The 20,247-nt window shown below is 48.5% G+C and overlaps 1 protein-coding gene across 3 annotated transcripts in view; it reads left to right on the top strand.

Moving 5' to 3' along the window:
* UACA (uveal autoantigen with coiled-coil domains and ankyrin repeats) overlaps positions 1 to 11,534 on the top strand; it is a 28,795-nt gene extending 17,261 nt beyond the window's left edge. For 2 of the 3 annotated variants that reach the window (XM_051796838.1, XM_051796839.1), the window contains exons 11-19: positions 261 to 368; positions 1,402 to 1,434; positions 1,919 to 2,017; positions 2,219 to 2,255; positions 3,157 to 3,209; positions 4,393 to 7,071; positions 7,672 to 7,821; positions 8,874 to 8,939; positions 9,771 to 11,534. In XM_051796838.1, coding sequence (XP_051652798.1) covers positions 261 to 368; positions 1,402 to 1,434; positions 1,919 to 2,017; positions 2,219 to 2,255; positions 3,157 to 3,209; positions 4,393 to 7,071; positions 7,672 to 7,821; positions 8,874 to 8,939; positions 9,771 to 9,842 — 3,297 coding nt within the window. In that variant the 3' untranslated portion in view covers positions 9,843 to 11,534. The remainder of the gene's footprint in view (positions 1 to 260; positions 369 to 1,401; positions 1,435 to 1,918; positions 2,018 to 2,218; positions 2,256 to 3,156; positions 3,210 to 4,392; positions 7,072 to 7,671; positions 7,822 to 8,873; positions 8,940 to 9,770) is intronic. The other variant, XM_051796840.1, reaches the window with a different exon arrangement.
* Positions 11,535 to 20,247: the final 8,713 nt, after the last annotated feature.

Here is a 20,247-nt window from a genome sequence, read left to right as displayed (position 1 = left end):
TTCCACAACCTGTGTGTGCACTGACAGGAATGAGCTGTCTGGAGCTCAGGGGCCTGAAGGCTCAGGAGTTTGTGCTTGTGTAAACCTTGAGAACACTCCTGACCTGGAGAGAGGCCACAGAACCATCAGGGGACTCCTTAGGCAAGGCTTGGAGCCTTTAGTGGCTGTTAAAACTGCTGGTTCAGGTTCTTTACCTTTCCCAAGGTGTGTGCAGTGTGGTGGCCTTTATGTATTTATTAATCTCATGTTTTACTTTTAAGGACTTGGAGCTGGAAAACCAAGATTTGAAAGATCGGATGAGAGAAGTGCAGGAGGAGCAAAGGATGTTGCTGGACAGAATCAGTGGGCTACAAATGCAGCTGAATGAGGTAAACCAGGGCTTGGAATAACCTGACTTGAAAGCTGGAATAAGCCCCTGATGCTGACAGTAGGAGTAGAAAGAAAAGTACATGAAATTAGGATGAGGTCTTCATTCCTTTTCTGGGAATTACTGCTCTGTGTCACTCGTTTTCTGCTGCTGCAAAAGCCTTTGGTCTGGTAGTCATATTCAGGACTTGTAGTAATATCCAAACTGTGAGCAGACCTGTATCACTCACTGATACCCACAAATTTGAGCAATAACATTCCTGGCTCTGCCTCACAGTGCAGGAGGAGCCTCGGGGTGTCCTGGCAGGCTGTAATTTGGAGACTGAACCTCATCTGCCCAATTAAATGTAGGTGGTGTGTGGCAGTACTTTACCATCTGCTGATTTTCCAGCTGTTATTGGAAGTGGAAGCAGAAAGGAAAAAATCTTCAATTGGCAAGAAAACAAACCCAAAGTTGTCAATGGAAATTTCTCATGCAGGTTTTTTTTTTAAAAAAACCTTGATTTTTTAAAAAAAAAAACCAAAACCCCTATCCTTAGAACTGAGCATGACCAGCAGAAAGAAAATAAAACCAGGATTATTTTTTTTTGCTGGTTTTTTTATTTGTGGAGGCTCATGTTTGTTTCTTTACTGAATTTTGTAGAGGTACATTTGTGCAGCTCTTCCTAAATGCAGCACAGGGATAGAAAGAATTTCTTCTTGGAACCACTGCCTTGTCTGAGCTTCTCTCTTCAGCATTGCCTTTATAAAATAAACTTCTTAATAGTCACTTTCCAAAATCAGCAAACTTCTTCTGAAGTTGTACTTTTCTGCCTCAGCAGTGTCTGATTCAGATAATTGAGGAATGTTCCAGTTTATGGGGACATGTCTCTGTCAGACATCCCTAACTCCTGTTTAACCTCTGGCAGGGGAGATAAAGCTGGATGGGGAGCATTAGGAACTGGGGTGGATTTCTCAGCTGTTGAACTGTGTACAAGCCCCTTAAACATCATTGACAAAATGATTTGGGGGGGATTTTTTTTGTTATTTTCACAGGAGCAAATGTTTGCAGATGATCTTGAGAATGAGGTACGATATGTCACCTGCACTGGGAAATAGGGGAAGCAACTCTCTCATTTCAGTAACGTATTTAAAACTACAGAGGAAATAAAAGCTGCCTAAAAATGCTAAATGAAGTATCTGCTGCTCTGTGTCAGTTTGTACAGCTGCACAGCATTTCTAGTACTACAGATAATATATGTCATTCCTGTGGCACCTTTAAAGCAAACTTAATGTTATAATTATCTCTAGTGACTTTCAGTAATGCAAAACTAATAAGTGTGAATAAATTAAGCAACAGCAGATTATGTTGGTGCACATTCTTGACTCATTCTTCAAGACTCCTCTTATAGAGAAGCAGTCTTGTGGAAGAACTTCAACATAAAATTTTAGGGGTTCTCTCAGTGCTGATCTTGGTTGAAGTTCTCCCTAAACTCTTTAAAAAGTTGCTCGAGATCTTACAAATCTGTCCCTTCTTGTGGCTTTGGCTATTTGGCACTTCTTTCTCTTTCAGAAGGATGAGTTGAAGAAAATCCTCACTGCCAAGGAGAAGCAGCAGGAGGAAAGCTTGAGGACTATTGAGGCTCTCAAAGCTAAACTCAAATATTATGAAGTACGTTCATTGATTTGAAATGTGATAGAGCAGTTGAGATTTGCAGCAGTAAATACTTTAAACACTTTAAACTGTTGAAAGTCCTAAGTGGTTATTGCCTTGTAAGATCCTTCCCTGCCCTTTAATCCCTAGTTTAACCTATACCAAAAGTTTAAAGCAAATTCTCGGCTTCATTTTGCATTTCTTGCTGTTTGATTTTAGGGGGACTCTGTGGGGTCTGGAAGTAACTTTGGAACTAGTAAGTACAGTAAATTCTCAAAGCTTTCCATGCCTGGGGCAGTGTTAGAATACACAGACAAAGGGGGTTTTTTGCCATCTCTTCATAATGTTGGCCTTAGATCAGCCAAGCCTGGTGTCCCCCCGAGCCCTGGGAGCAGAGTGAGCTGGGCACGGGTGTGTTGGTGGGTGGGTGCCAGGGCACTGCCATCAGTCTCACAGTGACTGGCCTTGTGAAATGTGAACTGTGACTCTGCTGCATCTCCTAATAACGTGAAAAACAAGCTGAGCAAGATCCCTGCTCCCCGTGGAGCTCCCCTTTCCATCCCTCATCCCTCAAACAATGCTCCTGTCTGGCTTAGCACCAGCAAACTGGTCAGTGGCAAGGCTTGAGTGGAGCAGGTTTGGCTTCAGATCACAAGCCCTCAGTTTACACTCCTCTCAGAAATAATTCCATTTCCACAAACTGGAGTCTTTTGCATCCAGCTTGGTCACAGACCTGCCTTACACTTGGGTAACTAAACAGCTCATGACAGATTAAATAACATTTTGAGAGCTGTTTGGCTGCCTGTCAGGAGGAATCATTTCTTTGGAGTGCAAGGAGATGCTTTCCCCTGGTGTGCTCATGTGCAGACCTGCAGCTGGGGGGAGGTGGCTTCCAGGACACTTCTGCAGAACAATTTACCCGGCCTGGCACAACAGTAATTTTTCCAAGGTTTTCTTTACCTTAGGAGGGCTTTGTCCAGACTTTTTATGTGACTCAATTAAGGAGGAATTGTTTTAATACCAAGTACTTAAACACCAACCTTCAGCCTTGCATGTCCCCATTGGACAGACTGAAATTAGGAAGGAAAATCGTAGTTCTTGTGATTGTGTTACTGTTTTTGACCAGAACCTAAATGCCATTTGCTCTGAAAATCTAGGAAAGGAAGATGCAGTAGTTAAACAAGGCCAAGCATTTGCCATGGAATCACAGGTAAGAAATATTTTACCACTGGAGATAATTCTGAGATAGTAATGCTGGGAAAGCTGAATGTCCTCATAAATGTAAGTTTGCTGAGCGTTGCTTCTGAACACAAAATTTTGAGGCATCCTCACTCTTCCATGTTAATTTTTACCTGCTGGTGCCCTCTAGAGTCCTGTCTGTGACAGGGCTTTAAATACTAGGGAATTTGGGTGCTGAATGGTCTGTAATGAGCTTTCTCAAACCCGGATCAACTGTCACAGGGTAAAGTGCAATTGGGTTTCCATCTCCATGATTTTTCCCTGCTTTAAATTTGGGTAATATTCAGAAGATTTCTTTTTCCTGCCAGCTATGTGATCGTTTCCTGACAATTCTGTTTGGTAGCTGTCAACTTTTTAAAGCAACAATTCCAGTGCAAACAAGGCCTGTCAGACCCTTGGGGGTGGAACGAGATGGTCTTTAAGGTCCTTCCCAACCCAAGCTCCTCTAGAATTCCAAATGACTGTATTCCTCAGTCTTTTCAGCAAGATGGTTCTGTTAACCATGGCACACTCTGCTCTGATTCCTTATAAAATTATTTTCACGTGCTTGAGGGATGGGGGAAATCTCTTAATAAATTAAATTTGTTCAGGCAGATGAGTGATTAAATATGAATAGCATAACAAGGAGAATGGAATTAATATACTACACCTGCACTTTAATGTCAGTGGGGTCTGATGAGTTTGGATTTAGGTTCAGATGAGATATTGGGAAGGAATTGTTCCCTGTGAGGGTGGGGAGGCCCTGGCACAGGTTGCCCAGAGAAGCTGTGGCTGCCCCTGGATCCTGCAAGTATCCAAAGCCAGGTTGGACGGGGCTTGGAGCCACCTGGGACAGTGGTGGGATGAGATGGGCTTTAATGTCCCTTCCAACCCAAACTTTCCTGGGGTTGGGAAACAATAATGTAGAGCTATATTCAAGATTTTTACTGTTAGAAGCTGAAATGCCTGTTCTGTAATATGGGCAAGAATAACTTAGTGCAATTTTAAGGGAGAAGGAAATCTCTTGTACAAGTTATGCTCAGATGAACAGGGATTTAAGACAGTTCTGTATGTGACAATTCACATATTAAAATGTGATAATAATAAACAATAAACACATGAAAATGACTTTTCAAACTTGTAAACACGTGGTTTTTGTGCCAATTTCCCTCCAGTCCAGGTCTATGCTGAGGCCCCTGGAGCTGTCCCTGCCAGTCCAATCACCCAGTTCAGAGAAGGAAACCTTAAAGAAAGAACTTGACAACCTGAGGAGCTGCTTTGGGGCAGCCAAGGAAGAAATCAGCAAACTGCAGAGGGAACTGTCCCTCAAGGCATCAGAGTGTAAAGCTTTGGCATCAGAGTGTGAGAGAACCAAGGTGGAATCTGACGGGCAGATAAAGCAGCTGGAAGATGCTTTGAAAGACGTTCAGAAAAGGATGTTTGACTCTGAAGGCAAAGTGAAGCAAATGCAGAGCCACTTCCTGGCTCTGAAGGACCACCTGACCAACGAGGTGGCCTCGGGGAGCACCAGGGTGGCAGAGGAGCTCAGGGAGCAGCTGAAGGAGATGAAAACCAAGTACGAGGGGGCCTCTGCTGAAGTGGGAAAACTGAGGAACCAGATTAAGCAGAACGAACTGCTGGTGGAAGAATTCAAGAGGGACGAAGGAAGGCTGGTGGAGGAAAACAAGAGGTTGCAGAAGGAAGTTGTCAAGTTGGAGATGGAGCGAGATAAAAGGGGGAGGAACGTCACGGAGTTGGAAGGGCAGCTCAGAGAAACGGCGGCCAAGCTGGCCCAGTCTGTGACTGCAGAGAGGTTTGAGAACATGAAGAGTTTGCTGTCAAACGAGGTGAATGAGAAAGCCAGGAGGTTATCAGAGCTGGAAGGAGAGCGGGAGAAACTGCAGGCAGAGACTGTGCTTTTGAAGAGGGAATGTGAGAGCCAGAAAGCTGCCCTGGCTCAGCACGTCAGGCCGGAGGAGCACGAGCACGTGAGGAGTGGGCTGGAGCAAAGGAACCAGGAGCTTGGGAAGGTGGTTTCTGAGGTGTCACAGAAGAACGAGACTCTGCAGAAGGAACTCGAAAGGTTGCAGGCTGATAACAAGATGCTGAAGCAGCAAGTCCAAGTGCTAAAAACTGAAATTAAAAGCCAGAATGTGCCTTTAAAAATTCATGAAGAATTGAAGAAAACGAACGATCGGGCTGTGGGGGACCTGACCAAAAAGCTGTTTGAATTAACAAAGAAGTACAATGAAAGCAAAGCGGAAGCTGAAAAGCTGCTGGCAGAGAAGAACAACTTAAGTGAGAATATTGGCCACTTCCAAGCTGTGTATGTGTCTCCAGAGCAGCACAAAAAAGAAGTGGAAGCTTTGAAATCTAATGGGATCGAGCTTGAAAAGCAGCTCGTTGAGCTTCAGAAAAAATATGATGATGAACAGGCAAAAGTGTGCAAACTGGTGTCTGAGAACACAGTCATAAGGGAGACCCTGAGGGATCAGTATGTGCTGGCTACGACACACGAGGAGGTTAAATCAGTCCTGAACAACACCCTGGAAAAGACCAACGGGGAGCTGTCAGACCTGAAGGGGAAAATTGGGGAGATAAAGCATGAATTCCTGAAGGTAAACGAGGAAAATGGAGCTTTGAAAAACAAGGTGAAACTCTTACAGGATCAGTTAAAAACGGAGTATATAAGTTTAAAAGATCACGAAAGTACAGTAAGTGCTTTAAATAAAAGTGTGCACGAGCTGCAGGAGAGCAACGCTGCGGTCAGGGCTGAGTGTCACAGGGGGCAGGAGGAGATTTCACAGTTGCATGCGGAAATTGAGGCCCAAAAGAAGGAGCTGGACACAATTCAAGAGTGCATAAAGTCAAAATACGCCCCGGTTGCCTCCTTTGAGGACAGAGAGCAGAGCTTTGAAGCCACAGTGAAGGAATTGAGGGCACAGTTGCAGGAACAGGAGCAGAAGTGCAAGGAAAGTGAGGAGGAGACCAAGAAGTTCAAAGAGGAGAATGAAAAGCTCAAAAATGGCTTTTTGTCCATCCAGAATGACTTGCAGCAGAATTACATCCTGGCTGAGAAATCCCACGAGATGGAGAAGGTGTTTGCGAGCAGGATGGAGGAGCTGAACGAGCAGCTGAGAGGGTTGGTACGGAAATACACGGGGCAGGAGGAGCAGGGAGGGGACCTGCAGGAGCCCAGGGCTCTGCAGCCTCAGCACCTCTCAGGAGAACACATGGAGGCCTTGAAGGAGGCTCTGGGTCACACTGTGGAGGACCTGAAGGAAGCCCTCAGGAGTAAGAAGGAATGTTACGAGCAGGAAACGCTAAAAGTAGGAGAGCTGCAGCAGGAACTGTCAGCTCTGAAGAAGTCTTCAGTACCTCTGGTGGAACATACACAGATGAAGGAAATGCTGGAACGAGAAATGGCAGCAGTCAAAGCCAGCTTGAAAGAAAAGGAGGGAGAAAACCAAGTGAAGAGCGAGGAAATGTCGAAGCTGCAGGCTGAGCTCCAGCTGAGCCAACAGGCCCTGGCGGAGCTGGGGAGCAGGGAAGTGGTTGGCATGGCAGAGTACACCTCCATGAAGAGCTCTCTGGAGGCCCAGATCAGCAGCATGGCTGAAAATCTGTCCAGCATGAGTAAGAAGTACGAGGAGGCGTGTGAGGAGGCTCTGCAGGCGAGGAGGAGCGAGCTGTCCCTGAAGGATGAGAAGGAGCTGCTCCAGCTGCGGAGCTGCAGCATCGAGCAGGAAATCAAAGACCAGAAGGAAAGGTGTGATAAATCACTGACAACCATTATTGACCTGCAGAAGAGAATCCAGGAGTCTGCAAAGCAGGTGGAAGCCAAGGATAACAAGGTGGGATGTGGCAGTTAATGCTCCTGATGTTCTCAGTTCAGCAGGGAGGGATCAGGCTGCAAATGCAGCTCCCGAGGTGTTCCAGCAAGACCTTGTGCTGAGCATCAGGTCCCCAGGACAGGCCCAAATCAGATGAAGTCCTGGTTTTGCATTATACTAAGTTATTTGTTTGGTTTTTTTTTTAATCCCTCATATATTTTGGACATCACATGTAGTATTTAAATTCTATTAAAGCTTCAGACTTTTGGGGTATCATTCCATTGGAGCCGTGTTTGTTGAGCATCTCTGGCTTGCCTTCTGATGGGTCACTGTTCTCTTTAGAAGTTAGGCTAGAATATCTTTAGCTACTCACTTTTTTTGTCGCTTCTGTTGCTGGCTGACCTCCAGGGCCCATACCTGACACATCTCAGTGCCAGGAAGCACAGTGTGACCCAGCATGTCGTGAAAACAAAGTCCTTTGTCTCAGTGAAGTCTCTTAGCAAGCTGGGACAAAGACCCTTCAACGCTTGCTGGTCTTCATCAGACTACCAGGAACATTAAAGAACATTAGTTTTTGGTGAGACACCCTTAAATGAGGTGTTTTTTGTGCTCTCTTTAAAGATCACAGAGCTGCTCAACGACGTGGAGCGGTTAAAACAGGCTCTCAACGGGCTGTCTCAGCTCACGTACACCGGGATCCCCTCCAAGAGGCAGAACCAGCAGGTGGAAATGCTCCAGAACCAAGTGAAAGCACTCCAGCAGCAGCTGGCTGTAAGTACTCACCCAAGGTGTTGTCTGACGTGCAGTAGCAGTGCTCAGTTCCTTGGATAAACAGGGAGATGTGGCTGTGGCTGCTGGAGCAGGGGGTGGCTGCAGGCTGAGGCTTTGCAACTGCACCAGTCATCATTTTGTTCTTTTTTTTTTTTTTTAATTCCCCTGAGTTCTTGCTTCTCTCTAATTTTATTTTTTTTTTGCTTTCTTCTGCATTTTGAGTCGCAACATTTGGGAGCTTTTCCAGGTGAAAAGGACACAAACAATTTAGAGAGAATTTGTGCTTAGAGAGAGAATTTGTGCCTACAAGATGCTCTGCTCTAGTTCACACCAGGACCATTTCTGAATGCAAGCTCAGTTTTAACACTTCCTTGCAGAAACCCAGCCATGTATTTTTTCTCACTTTTATTGAGTGAGATGGTCCTTTCGTAATGGATTTTACTTGTGTTCCCTTGGCTGCAAACCCTGAAGTGTTGCTTATCATGAAGTGCTGCCAATGAGGGGGAGCACATCCTGCTCAGTGCTGGGATTTGGTGCACACGCAGGTTTTTGGCCCCTGTGACTTCAGTAGAGTTCATAATTAAAGCTCTGAGTGTGAGCAAAGTTAGTTATCCTTCTTCTGTACAGATTTACAAACACATCTTTAATACTATTTGCAGGGTTGACCCTTGTAAGGCAAAGAGTTCTTAAATTTGGTGGTTTTAAACAAACAGCTGATGCTGGTGATGAAACAAGTGTGCAGGGCCAGGAGTTGGACTTTGATGGTCCCAGTAGGCCCCTTCCAACCTGGGATATTCTGTGATTCTGTGATCTCAGCCCCCAGGCTGGCTCTGGCAGCCTCTCAGCAAAATTGGTTTGCTGCAAGTGAGAAATAACAAAAAAAAAAAAAAGAAGCAAAGACTTTTTTTTCTTGGTTAATGGAGGGGATATAACTTTGACTTTGAAATTGAGCTTTGGCTGGTCTGTCAGGGCACAAAACCAAGTGCCCAGAGTTGGCAGTGGGCAAGAGCAGATGCTGAATGCCTGATTTCCCCTCTCCCTGTCTCTCCCAGGACGCCAAGAGGCAGCACCAGGAGGTGGTTTCGGTGTATCGGACACACCTTCTCAGTGCTGTGCAGGTACGACTGTCCCTGGCACTGTCCTGCTCTGTCACCTCGCTGTGGGACACCCCTGGGGGTGTTTCTGACTGCAGCACCCCTTGGGTGGCTGAGGACACTGGGTTTGTTCAGCTGGAGGAGGCTGAGGGGGACTCGCTGGGGCTGCAGCTCCATCTCTGCTCTGGGAGCAGGGACAGCAGCCAGGGAATGGCTGGAGCTGTGCCAGGGCAGGCTCAGGGTGGATCTCAGGACAAGGTTCTTCCCCCAGAGGGTGGTTGGGCACTGCCCAGGCTCCCCAGGGCAGTGGGCACAGCCCCAAGGCTGCCAGAGCTCCAGGAGGGTTTGGACAACACTCTCAGGGACAGGGGGGGAATTGTTGAGGTGTCTGTGCAGGACCAGGGGTTGGACTGGATGGTCCTTTTGGGTCCTTCCAACTCAGAATATTTCATGATTCTGTGACCTCAAACTTGAAACTGGCATCAAGTGCCTGCTTTCACGTGGAGAGTTTTAATTTAGAATGGACGGATCCAACAAAAACCCAAACCCATGTCATTTGTGAGCCTTACTGATGTGTTCTTAATTCTGCTCCAGCCCAGGGAATCCTGGAATGGTTTGAGACTGTAATTTTTTTCCCACACGATATTTTCATAAAGGAAACTGCTGTGTCAGAGAGGTCCATGAGGGAAAAAACACAGGATCCCCAAAGTATTTCAGAATTTCCCAGCATGTGGTAAAAACACAGAAATAAGTCAAGACTTTGGGGTGATTTTGAAGAGTCTCCTAATGCTGGTGATGGATGGTTGGTGTTTGATGGGATTTTAAATATTTTTGACTAAATGTTTGCCTCTCCAGGGCCACATGGATGAGGATGTCCAGGCTGCTCTGCTCCAGATCATCCGGATGAGACAGGGACTGGTTTGCTGACCTGCTGTGGCTGTGGGAGGGAGAACCTCCATGGCATTTATATAATGGTGATGATGTAGCTGCAATTAGAACCTCCCAGTATGAAACAACTTACAAAGCTGAAGCATTTTCTTCTTGTAAAACACTAAACCAGGGCTCCATTTCAGGCCTGACTCCTTTTGCATTAATGAATAAAAGATGTAGAACATCTTTTAAAACTGGTGTCAAACTGACTGTCAAAATGATGACATAGTAGCTAAATTATTTTAATGTCTGATTGACCCTTACTAAAGCAAGGCCTACACCCAGAGCCTCCACTTTACCCTCTGACTTGAACTCTCGTGGTGTGGTTAAAAATAAACTGTTCACAGGAGCGTGGCTGAGTATTGGGGCTGTATCTCCTTTAATGATTAAGAGAAGGTGGCTAATTGGTCACATTAGCTGGCCAGGGTGTGCTGTGACACAAAGTCAGCTGCAGAGGTAGATAGAAGGTGTTTAGGTGTCTGTTGTAACTTGGCTGGCCAAGTTACAGCCTTTATTTAATATATAAGCTTAAGATTTAGTGCCTTTGCTTTTTACAAGACTTAAAAAATCAGGTGTTTCCATCAGAACACTAACACTCCCCTTCCCTCTCCCCCAAAATCTTTCCTGAGTGCTTTAATACTGATTCCTGCAGGCTGGAAGGGTGGAACTGGGGTGTCCTGGTTTGTGGAACAGTGTTTTGATTCCAGTGCCACAGTCCTGCTGCTGGGTGATTTCATCCTTCATTAGGCCTGGGGGGTGTAGGCAGAGCAGCTCATTAAGCTGCACAACACTTCAGGTATTGGATTTTCAAACGCCAGCTCCTGGAATTTTAAGGTGTAAATTATGTACTGTAATCTTATTTATGGGGGAAGATGCCAATAGTGAGGATTAATGCAAGGAGAATTTTTAATTGCTTGGAATCTACCCACTAAACAAGGCTGCATTTTTAAGTGAAGGATGGTGCTTCCACAAGGGAGTTTAATGAAAGAAAACATGAAATTTGGGACTGTTTGAAGGAAGTAATTGAAAAATGAGCCTGGTAATGAATGGGGCTGTTTTAAACTGAGCAAGGCCTGTGCTGACCTCAGCCTGCTTGGCTAAAGCATGTGCTGATAACCACCAGTGGGAATCTGGCATCCTGAGGCAGAGGAGACTCTTCCTCTCCCATAGTTCTTAAAACTAAGGACTGAAGTCAGAGTGCAGAGTTCCCTGCTTGGTTTTAACTGGGCTCCCCAGCCAGCTGCACCTCCCAGGCCTCCCTTTTTTTATAGTAGTATTATGTTTCTTTCCTTTTTTTATCCCTTTTTGGGCAGAGTCTTGTAGAATTGAAGAGGCAACTGCCACGTGGAGGCTCCAGACAGTGAGGGATGTGCAGGGCAGTTTTTATTCTAGAAATACACTTAATATATTTACTAAATATGTGTCTGTAGTTGAACAGATCTGCTGCTGCTTTCCTTTAATTTCTTAGAGGACTATTACAGAAAACATCTCAGTGTATAGATGTTCCTTTTTAGCCAAACTCTTTTATGATTGCATCACTTGAAACTTTTTGGAGAGGATTTGTTTTGTTATACTAACTCTGGCATATTTTGATATTGTATCAAAATGTTCCTTAGCCGGGGGGTTCTCTGGAAGTTTTTCTAAATCTCTCCCATTTTACATCATCAATAAATTGGTTTTTTCTTTTTATTTTGGTATCGTAGTGGTCAATTCTCTTAAAGGTAAAGAAACAGAAGTAGTTTGGCAAAGTAGTTTGGGTGTGAAGGGTGTTGAAGTGGCCTGGATGATCCCAAATACCAGGTAACACCTTTGGGGTTTAAATTCTGTTTGGGTTATTGTGCTTTTCTGTCTGTTTTCAGAGTGAGTTTTGGTAAAATTTTGGTGACATTGGGGAAGACCCAGAACTTCTACAAGTTAATTCTTCAGGGTAAATCCACTCTGGTCACTTCTACACCAAACAGGGCAAGTTGTCTGTCAGTTGTTGGATCTGGGGGTGAGCCAGGGAAGTTTTGTTACTGCTTTTAATGAAAGAATATTCACTGAACTTACCCTGCTGCTGGTTCTGTGCTGAGCCACATCTGCAAATAATTCCTTGGCACCTCCAGAGTCCCTTCACTTGGTGGGACCTGAAAGGGAAGGGCTGTAACTTCACCATCAGCTGAATTCAGTTTTGGGATATTCGGATTATCTCATCCATTATCTCTTCCCAACTGGGAAGAAAGTCCTACTTTAGAAATCAATGCAAGCTGAGGTGTCACAGAAATGAGAAACCAAAGGTGAATTTCCTTGGGAATGCTGGAGTTCACTATTCCAGGTGACACCTGGTGGCTCAGACTCTTCCCTCGGTGTGGGTGATCCTGGAAAATCAGCATGGAGAGAGCAAACCTTTGGGCTTTAATAGGTGTGGGTTGTCTAAATCCTGTACAAATGGGGGTGTCTCCAGGCTCAGAGAGGAACGAGTCCCTTGGCAATGCTGAATAAAAATGTGGGGGTGAATGGACTCGTGGAGGTGAAGGTAAAACCTGGGCTGTGTCAGTGACATTCCCGTGGCAGGGATGATCCCATGGCAGGGATGATCCCGTGGCAGGGATGATCCCTGTGGCTGGAAGAATCACCCAGGAGCTGTCCCCTCCCCAGGGAAGGAAGCTTTCCATTTCCATGGACAACAGTGCTGAGGAGTGAAAGGAAGAAAGGGGAGGGCCCCCAAATGTCAAATATAAATGAAATGCACCTGAGAGGCCTCCCAGGGCGTTTGGGATCTGTCCTTGGGATCTGTCCCTGGAACAGCAGAGCAGCATTACCAAGGTAATGGGGCCTGGAGCTGATTGCTGGCACAGTGTTCTGTTGTGTAACAGCACTTTTCAAAGGGAATTTTGACTTCTCTCTTTGTTTTGAGTAGCTGACTTGGAAGTGTCTCTGAGTGTGGAAAGTTGGAGTTTGCTGCTTTTGTCATCTCGTGCTTGTGTTGCTCTGCCAACGCAGAAAATTACCTTGGAATAGAAAAACCACACATGTAATTGTCCCAGCCATTAGATCAGATGGGTTTTACATGAAGTGAAAAAGATGTTGAGCATTTAAGGGCCATTAAACTGTGCAGGTTTTTATTGGTGGGCTCACAGCCTTCAAAGCAGCACGACGCTGAGAGGAATATTTATTTTTACATTTGCAGAGTAGGGGGAGGGAATACATTGTAAAGGAAAATAGGAGAGGAAAATGTGCTGCTTTTCCACTTGGTGAACAGCGAGTTTTATTTCATAATAATTAGTTTTACACTTCATTAAATGTTGGGGATTTTGCTTATATGCTTTTAGAGTACAGTGGAAAAGACTTCAAAAATTCTCAGCAGGGCATCAAGTTGGAGTTTTATAATCTAAGGGGGGATTTCAGAGTAAGGTGGGAGCTTTCTGAGGAGGATCAGGAGTGGGATAAGAATTATTTGGGGTACAGAGACACTTCTCTTTGGTCTTGTCTCCTCACACAACTTGCTGGAGTTTAGGTCCTGTGAGGTTTTGACTTCTGTAGCAATGGCCAAACTCACAAATGGTGAGTAGAAAGGGAGTAAAGTTGTAGTGGGGTCTGGTCATGACAGGCTTGGACAAGGGACTTGTCTTCAGGAAGCCCTGGGAGTTGAGAAATAGGAATGTTTGTGCCTTGGGTTTAAAAAAAAATGTCTATAAACGTTCCAGCTCTGAAAAAAAGGGAGGAATTTGCAAGTCCAACCTGCAGATTCCTCTGAAAGAATCCGAGAAGGAACCTCTGAGGGGAGCAGGGATGGGAGAGGTGAAGTAGATGACTTTTTGTCAATGAGAAATTCACCAAGAAAAAGCAAGAATTTATAAACTGTAGCTGATGCTGCAAGGCCTTTAAATGCTGATTTTCCAAGGGCCAGGAATTGCAGCATGGACTGCAGCAGGGCCTGGATTTCCCAGTGGTGACATCCAGGTTGTCTTTGCCTGGAAGGGGTGACCTTGTCTCCTCTGGGGAGCCCTGGGCTGTTGGCAGCTTGTTGTGAGCTGGAGCTCCACAGAGCTGTCAAACCCCCATAAATGCAGATAAAAGACAGCTCTGTGTGTGCTCAGCTCTCCAGGCTGACACTCTCAAGCTGTTGGAGGGTTTTTTTGGAGGTGCTGTGCTGAAATCTTCCACACAGACACAGAGTGGGTGTGAGGCACTCGGAAAACACGGGACCTTTGGTGTTCCTGCCTATTTTTGACAAGAAATCGGGCAGGAATAGGATAACCCTGTTCCTGGTGTCTCCTGCAGCCCCAGGCAGTGAAGTCTCTCACATCCTACTCTTGCTAAAAGGTGAAAAAAACCCATAAAAAAATCAGTGGGCATTTAAGTAATGCCACACTGGGATAAGAGGGAGTTCTTTGGCAAAAAGCAAAACCTTGCAGGAGGTTAAGGAGAGGGAGAGCAGGGCCTGGGAAAAGGGTGACAGGATTCTCCTGGGTTTTCGGCGTTTCTTGGGGAGAGGGAGAGAGGTCCAAAAATACATTAATTTGGGCAGCTTTGAATTCTGACAGTCTGCTGTTTTTCTCCTCTGCAGAATGAGGATATAAAAAGATCTGGGGAGGGTGGTGCAGCTCCCCCGTGCACGGAGAGGGCTCTGGAGATTGCCTGGGGTGTATCCACAGGGAAAGGGCTGCTGGCCCTTGTAAAGGGGGGAATAATTTGCTACACTCTGTGGTGTCCAGAGATTGCCCAGAGAAGCTGTGGCTGCCCCATCCCTGGAAGTGTCCAAGGCCAGGTTGGATGGGGCTTGGAGCAACCCAGGCTAGTGGAAGCTGTCCCTTCCACTGGGACTGGATGGGCTTTAAGATCTCCTCTTCCAACCCAAACCATTCCAGGGTGCCACGCAGAGCTCCACCAGCTCCAGGTCACACAGGTCTGCCTTGTTCCACTTCCCAGGTGCTCCCTCAGCCTCCAAACCAGGGCTGGCTGCAGCAGTCACTGTGCTCCCAGCTGCAACGGGGGCTTTCCAAGGTCAGAGTGGGATTATTTGAACCCACCAGCCCAGCCCCTGCCCCTCATCCCCCCCAGCCTGGCTGATGCTTTGTGGCCTCTGATGGAGCTCGTGATTTAAAAACTTCCCCGGTCACCTTTGCAGTATCTCAGATGCAATGGATGGGGAATCCAGGGACACATTTGGAAGGAAATTACGTGGAACAAATAAACCAATCTGTTTCTAAAGTGCTCCTGTGCCTTTGAAAACACCGACACTGACTGTCTGCTGGGGTGTTTAAGGGTATTTTTATTCATTCTAATTGAGTTGTTGCCTTTTTTTCTTTTTAAGGTCAGCTGAGCAAAACCCACTCCCGTGCTGTGGGGTCTGATGAGAGAGTCTGTTCTTGGTCCCTCATGGCTGCAGTGGCAAGCAAGGAAAAGTCTCCTAAGAGCCACTTGGGGCACTTGTCCCTTTGCTCCAAGCCCCATCCAACCTGGCCCTGAGAAATTCCAGGGATCCAGGGGCAGCCACAGCTTCTCTGGGCAACCTGGGCCAGGGCCTGCCCACCCTCCCAGCCAGGAATTCCTTCCCAGTATCCCATCCAACCCTGTCCTCTGGCAGTGGGAAGCCATTCCCTATTGTCCTGTCCCTCCATCCCTTGTCCCCAGTCCCTCTCCAGCTCTCCTGGAGCCCCTTTAGGCCCTGGAAGGGGCTGTAAGGTCTCCTTGGAGCCTTCTCTCCTCCAGGCTCAGCAGCTGTACCTGTTTGTCCTGGTGTCCCTTGTCCCTGGCTCCTGGGCTGAGCAGAGCTTACAGCAGAGCCGTGTCCCAGGTGTTCCTGGCCTGGGACAGGGATCCTCAGCAGTGTGCCTGTGCCATGGGATCACCCAGCAGTGCAGCTTTGCCTCCAGCACGATCCCGTCATCGCCGATCCCGGAGCCGCTGGAACAGGAACAGTTCCCAGCTCCCACCGTGCTTCCCGTGCCAGCTGTGGGAGCAGAGCTGGGACCTGCCCTGGCACCACCTCAGCTGCAGCAGGGTGAGGACAGGGGTTACCTGCCCTGGCACTGAGCCTGCCAGGGCAGAGCTGGTGTGCCGACACTCGTGGAATGTGTTTGAGCTGGCTCAGGGAGTTTATCCTGGATCAGCACTTCTGGGCTGCCCTGGGAGCGTTTCCATCCTGGCTCAGACACCTCCGGGCTGGGAGGGGAGTTAAACGCTTCAGAGAGGGTCTCCAGTGTGTCCATCTCTGTGTGTTGAGTTGCAAAGCTGGTATATCTCTGTTCTCAGAGATGTTTCTCCAGTGCAGGTTGGAACTGCACAACAAGTGCAGGGGGAGGGAACCGGCCCCAGCTCTGCCTCCTGCAGAGCACTCCCAGGAATCTGCTTCCCTGGGTGTTCCCAGCTCAGGGGGAGGCTCCTGGCTCTGCTGGAACAGGGGTGCCCAGGAGAGGTTAGAGCACTGCAGGTGGATTTTCCTTGGGCTGCAGGAAAGTGTGAGGTGACCTGTCTCGGGGCAAAGGATGGAGCACTTAGTGCTCCACAGGGAACGGCTTCCCAGTGAAAGGGCAGGGTCAGACAGGATTTGGGGAGGGAATTGTTCCTGGGGAGGGTGGTGGGGTCCTGGCACAGGTTGCCCAGAGAAGCTGTGGCTGCCCTTGGATCCCTGGAAGTGTCCAAGGCCAGGTTGGACGGGGCTTGGAGCAACCTGGTGGATCTGTCTAATGCCCTATCTCCATCTTCCCCATACCCAAACTAAACCTCCTCTCCTTCAGCTTAAGGCTATTCCACCTTCTCCTGTCATTCCAGGCACTTGTGGACAGGTTGTGCATAAAGGTCGCACAAAAGGCATAAAAGTGATTTTATTTAAAAACCCTTTTCTTTAATCATCGGAACACCTGGATCCTGGAACCTGCCTGGGAATCTGAGAAGCAGCAGCGGCAGCTTGTTCCCTGCTCTCTGCCAGCTCCCCCCCTCCACCCCCAGCAGTAACTACGTCACGTTGTTCAACAAGCCACAGAAAATAATATTTTAACCCAGCCTTGCTCCCCCCGCCCCCCTCCCGCCCCCGTGGTTTGTTGGTTCCCTCAGTAGCTTCCCATGCCATGTTCAGCCCTGATTGGAAACACCAGCCACGGCTTCATTACGAGCTCCGTGGCTTCCCCTGCACTTAACATACCGTACAAATTGTTTGCTCAACTCTGGCATCTTGCCTCCGAGGAATTCGTGTCATTCGAAGGTTTCAGTGAGCTGTTTGAGCCCTCACAACTGTAAATAAGAGGCTGTTAGCTTCGGAGAGAGCTGCTGGCTGGCATTTCAAACCTCTCCGAGGGCTCACCACGCCGTGTTGGAATCCCTGTCACGCTCCTGGCACCGAGCGCCGCTGAAGAAACCCCAAAACTGCGCCCTGGGAAAACTCGTTTATAGGAACAAGCGAAATGAGCCGACGTTCTCAGGCACATGTTCCTCGTTTGGGCTTTATTGCTTTAACATGTCTCCCCTGGCCCGCGTTCCCGGGAGGCTCCCGGTGCCAGCTGCACACCTGGCTGGGGATGGGGAGAGCCAGGGCCTGGCCTTTCATCTCCCTGCTCTCTGCTGGGAGTGCAACCACGGCTTGGCCCCACATCAGACACACGGGGAGTGAAAACCATCCTCGGAGCCGGTTCCTGGAGGAAGCCTTGTAGGGCTGTGTGTGTAGGGGGGGAATGGGGGCAGGGATTTTTTTTTCCTTTTGGAGCTGTTGTATCAAGTTTTTATGTCCTGGCAGAGGCAGGAAACCATCGTGCACAATATGGCAACCAGAGCTCGCCGGCAGCCCGGCCAAGGGCTGTAAATTATGGCTTTAATTTCTTGCTTTATGGGTTCTTGTTGACTGCAGATCAATAGGAAAAAGGTGCACGGAGCCACCTCTTTTAATTAAAAGGCTGCTGTGATTAGGCTGCAGTGAGGGATGGGGAGGAGTGTGAAAGGGATGTGCCTGGAAGCAGCTGCTGGTTCCCAGTGTGGGGTGCTGGGTTCCTCTTCCCTGGGTTTGCTGCTCTTGTTTTCCAGAGGCCAAGTTCCTCGAGGAGAATCTGACCTCATAGAATCATAGAATATCCTGAGCTGGGAGGGACCTACAAGGACCATCCAGTCCAACCACTGGCCCAGCACAGGCACCCCAACAATCCCCCCAATCCCTGAGGGTGTTGTCAAAACCCTCCTGGAGCTCTGGCAGCCTTGGGGCCGTGCCCACTGCCCTGGGGAGCCTGGTCAGTGCCAACCACCCTCTGGCAGTGCAGCCAGAGCTGCCTGAACCTCCTCCTGCCTGCTCTGTGTTTGCATCCTCACATCCTGAGCCAGCAGACCTTGTTTTCCATAGAACCAAAAAAAAAAAAAAAAAAAAGCCAGTGTATTTCAGTGGAATCTTATTTTAAAATAACTCAAATTCCATTTCACCCCAAACTCGGGACACTTCCCCAAGTCAGGATTTTGCCTCTAACAGGTGCAGCAATATTTTTCTTTCTGAAGAATTTCCAGAGCAAACCTCACATCTGCACCAAAGCTCATCTTTTCCTGCTCATCGCCCTCCGACACGGCCGTAATTAAATGCAGATCCCAAACCCCAAGCCCAGTTCATGTCCCATAATTCTTGGGAGAACGACCCATCGCGTGACGCTTGTTTGAAGTCTTAGTTAACCTTTAATCATTTGATGCCGAGTCTGGCTTTGATTTTGCTGCAGGGGGAAAAAAAAAAAAAAAAAGGATATTTTGCAAAATCTTCAGGAAGGAAATGTGCCAATCCTGCAGCATCTCTCATCCTGCTGGGAATGCTGCATTTGGAATCTCTTCACCAGTGAGGTCTGTGGAATGAAGGCTTTCTTCATCCCCATGCTTGGGTTCTTTCTCTTCTAAGACTGGTAACCAGCATCTGTGCTGCTACAGCTAATTAACGGATTAATTAGTGCATGGTGGAGGCCCTGGATGAGCAGGATGGCTCGACGTGGATCTCAGGTATGGCATTTCCTCAGTGCTGAGCTATGCTGAGTAGATACCTGAGGAACCACTTCCAGGTGTTCAGAGGAGCAGAACTAGAACTGTTAAACCTTCAGCACATTCCAGGATAAAAGCGGAGCCAGGAGCTCTCCAGCGCCTGCCCGTGTTTGTGTTTGCCGGTGGGAGGTGCTGGCTGGCTCACACGGGGCTCTCAGATAAGCCAGGCAGGGAAGAATTCCCCTCTCCCACCCGGAGCGTGGAATGGGAGCCGGACCTGGCGCCCGCTCAAGCGCCTGTGAAGGCTCTGCCTCGCGCCGTGGGCTTGGATCGGTGCCGCTGCCGGGCTTCCCAGTGCCAGGGCAGGCAGCCAGGTGCCCTGGATCACACCAGACCTGAGCAAAGCAGGCCTTCCAGCACTTCCGACCTCCTGAACTCTCCAGCCCCGTGCCGGCGGTTGCCTTTCACCACAGTTCCTTCCCAGAGCTCTCACAGCTGTTTCCTTCTCCAAAGAATGAGAAATAAACTCCCCGGGCTCGGGCCAAAACCTGATCTCTGCAGTAAGTGGCTTGTCAGCAGGGGCTGCGACAGCCCGGGGTGTGAGTGAAGGGAAGGTGCTTCCCACGTGCTCCCATGTGCCTCCAGCTGGCGCTGGAAAGCTCATCCCTGCTCCACGGAACAGGCTGAGCCTGCATCTGCCATGGAGCAGGTGAACCTGCCAGGCTGGGGGACCATGGAGTGGGCTTGGGGACCCCTGAACGTGCTCAGATCCAAGTGTTGCCCGGGGGCTTGGCCACGGGATGTGCAGCTGGAGGAAAGGTCCAAGGGAGGGCTATATGGGCTTGTTCTCCCCAAAATGTTCTCTTCCCTCCTTTCTTCTACTTGGCCTTTCACTTGCAGCTTGGACGTGAGAAGCGTTACTGGGAGGGGGGAAAAACCCCTCCTGGGCTTCATTTGGGACTCGAGGCTCTGTCAGGGGGTACATTCCTCCTCCTGGCACTGACTGAACCTCGTGGGACATCTTTCAGCCCTGACTTACAAACCCTGTCGTGGGCAGGTTTTGGCCTGTGGACGCTCCTGCTGAGCCCTGGTGAGAGCTGGGTGTGTGCCCAGGAGGGGGTGTGGGAGCCCCACGAGTCACCTCAAGCCTTAGAAACGTTTATTTACCCCGTGCTGAGAGATCTGCAGAGGCCACCCTGGCTCTCTGTGCCAGAGGATGGTGTGGGGGAAGCTGGGAGGGAGGGTTTTGGGCTGGCCAAGGCAGGGTCTGGTTTGTGCCCAGGTCTCTCCTGGCTCTGTCTCTGCCGGGCAGTGACGATGGAAGTGCTCTGGGGGCTCTGGGGGCAGGAGGAGGAACACGCTGGAGATCCTTGGAGAGCTGGATGTGATGGGATTGGGGCTGGCCGAGGCTCAGGGAGAGCTCTCTGCTGACAGCCCCAAGCTGCCCTTTCCAGAGATGCTCTTGCTGGTTCCCTTTGCCTCC

Source organism: Manacus candei, unplaced genomic scaffold (genome assembly GCF_025592945.1).
Source record: "Manacus candei isolate 608988 ecotype Guabito, Panama unplaced genomic scaffold, ASM2559294v1 h1tg000046l, whole genome shotgun sequence".
In the NCBI taxonomy this organism is placed as follows: Eukaryota; Metazoa; Chordata; class Aves; order Passeriformes; family Pipridae; genus Manacus; species Manacus candei.
The sequence above is the reverse complement of the archived record's forward strand: the minus strand, read 5'-3'. Positions and strand labels throughout refer to the sequence as shown.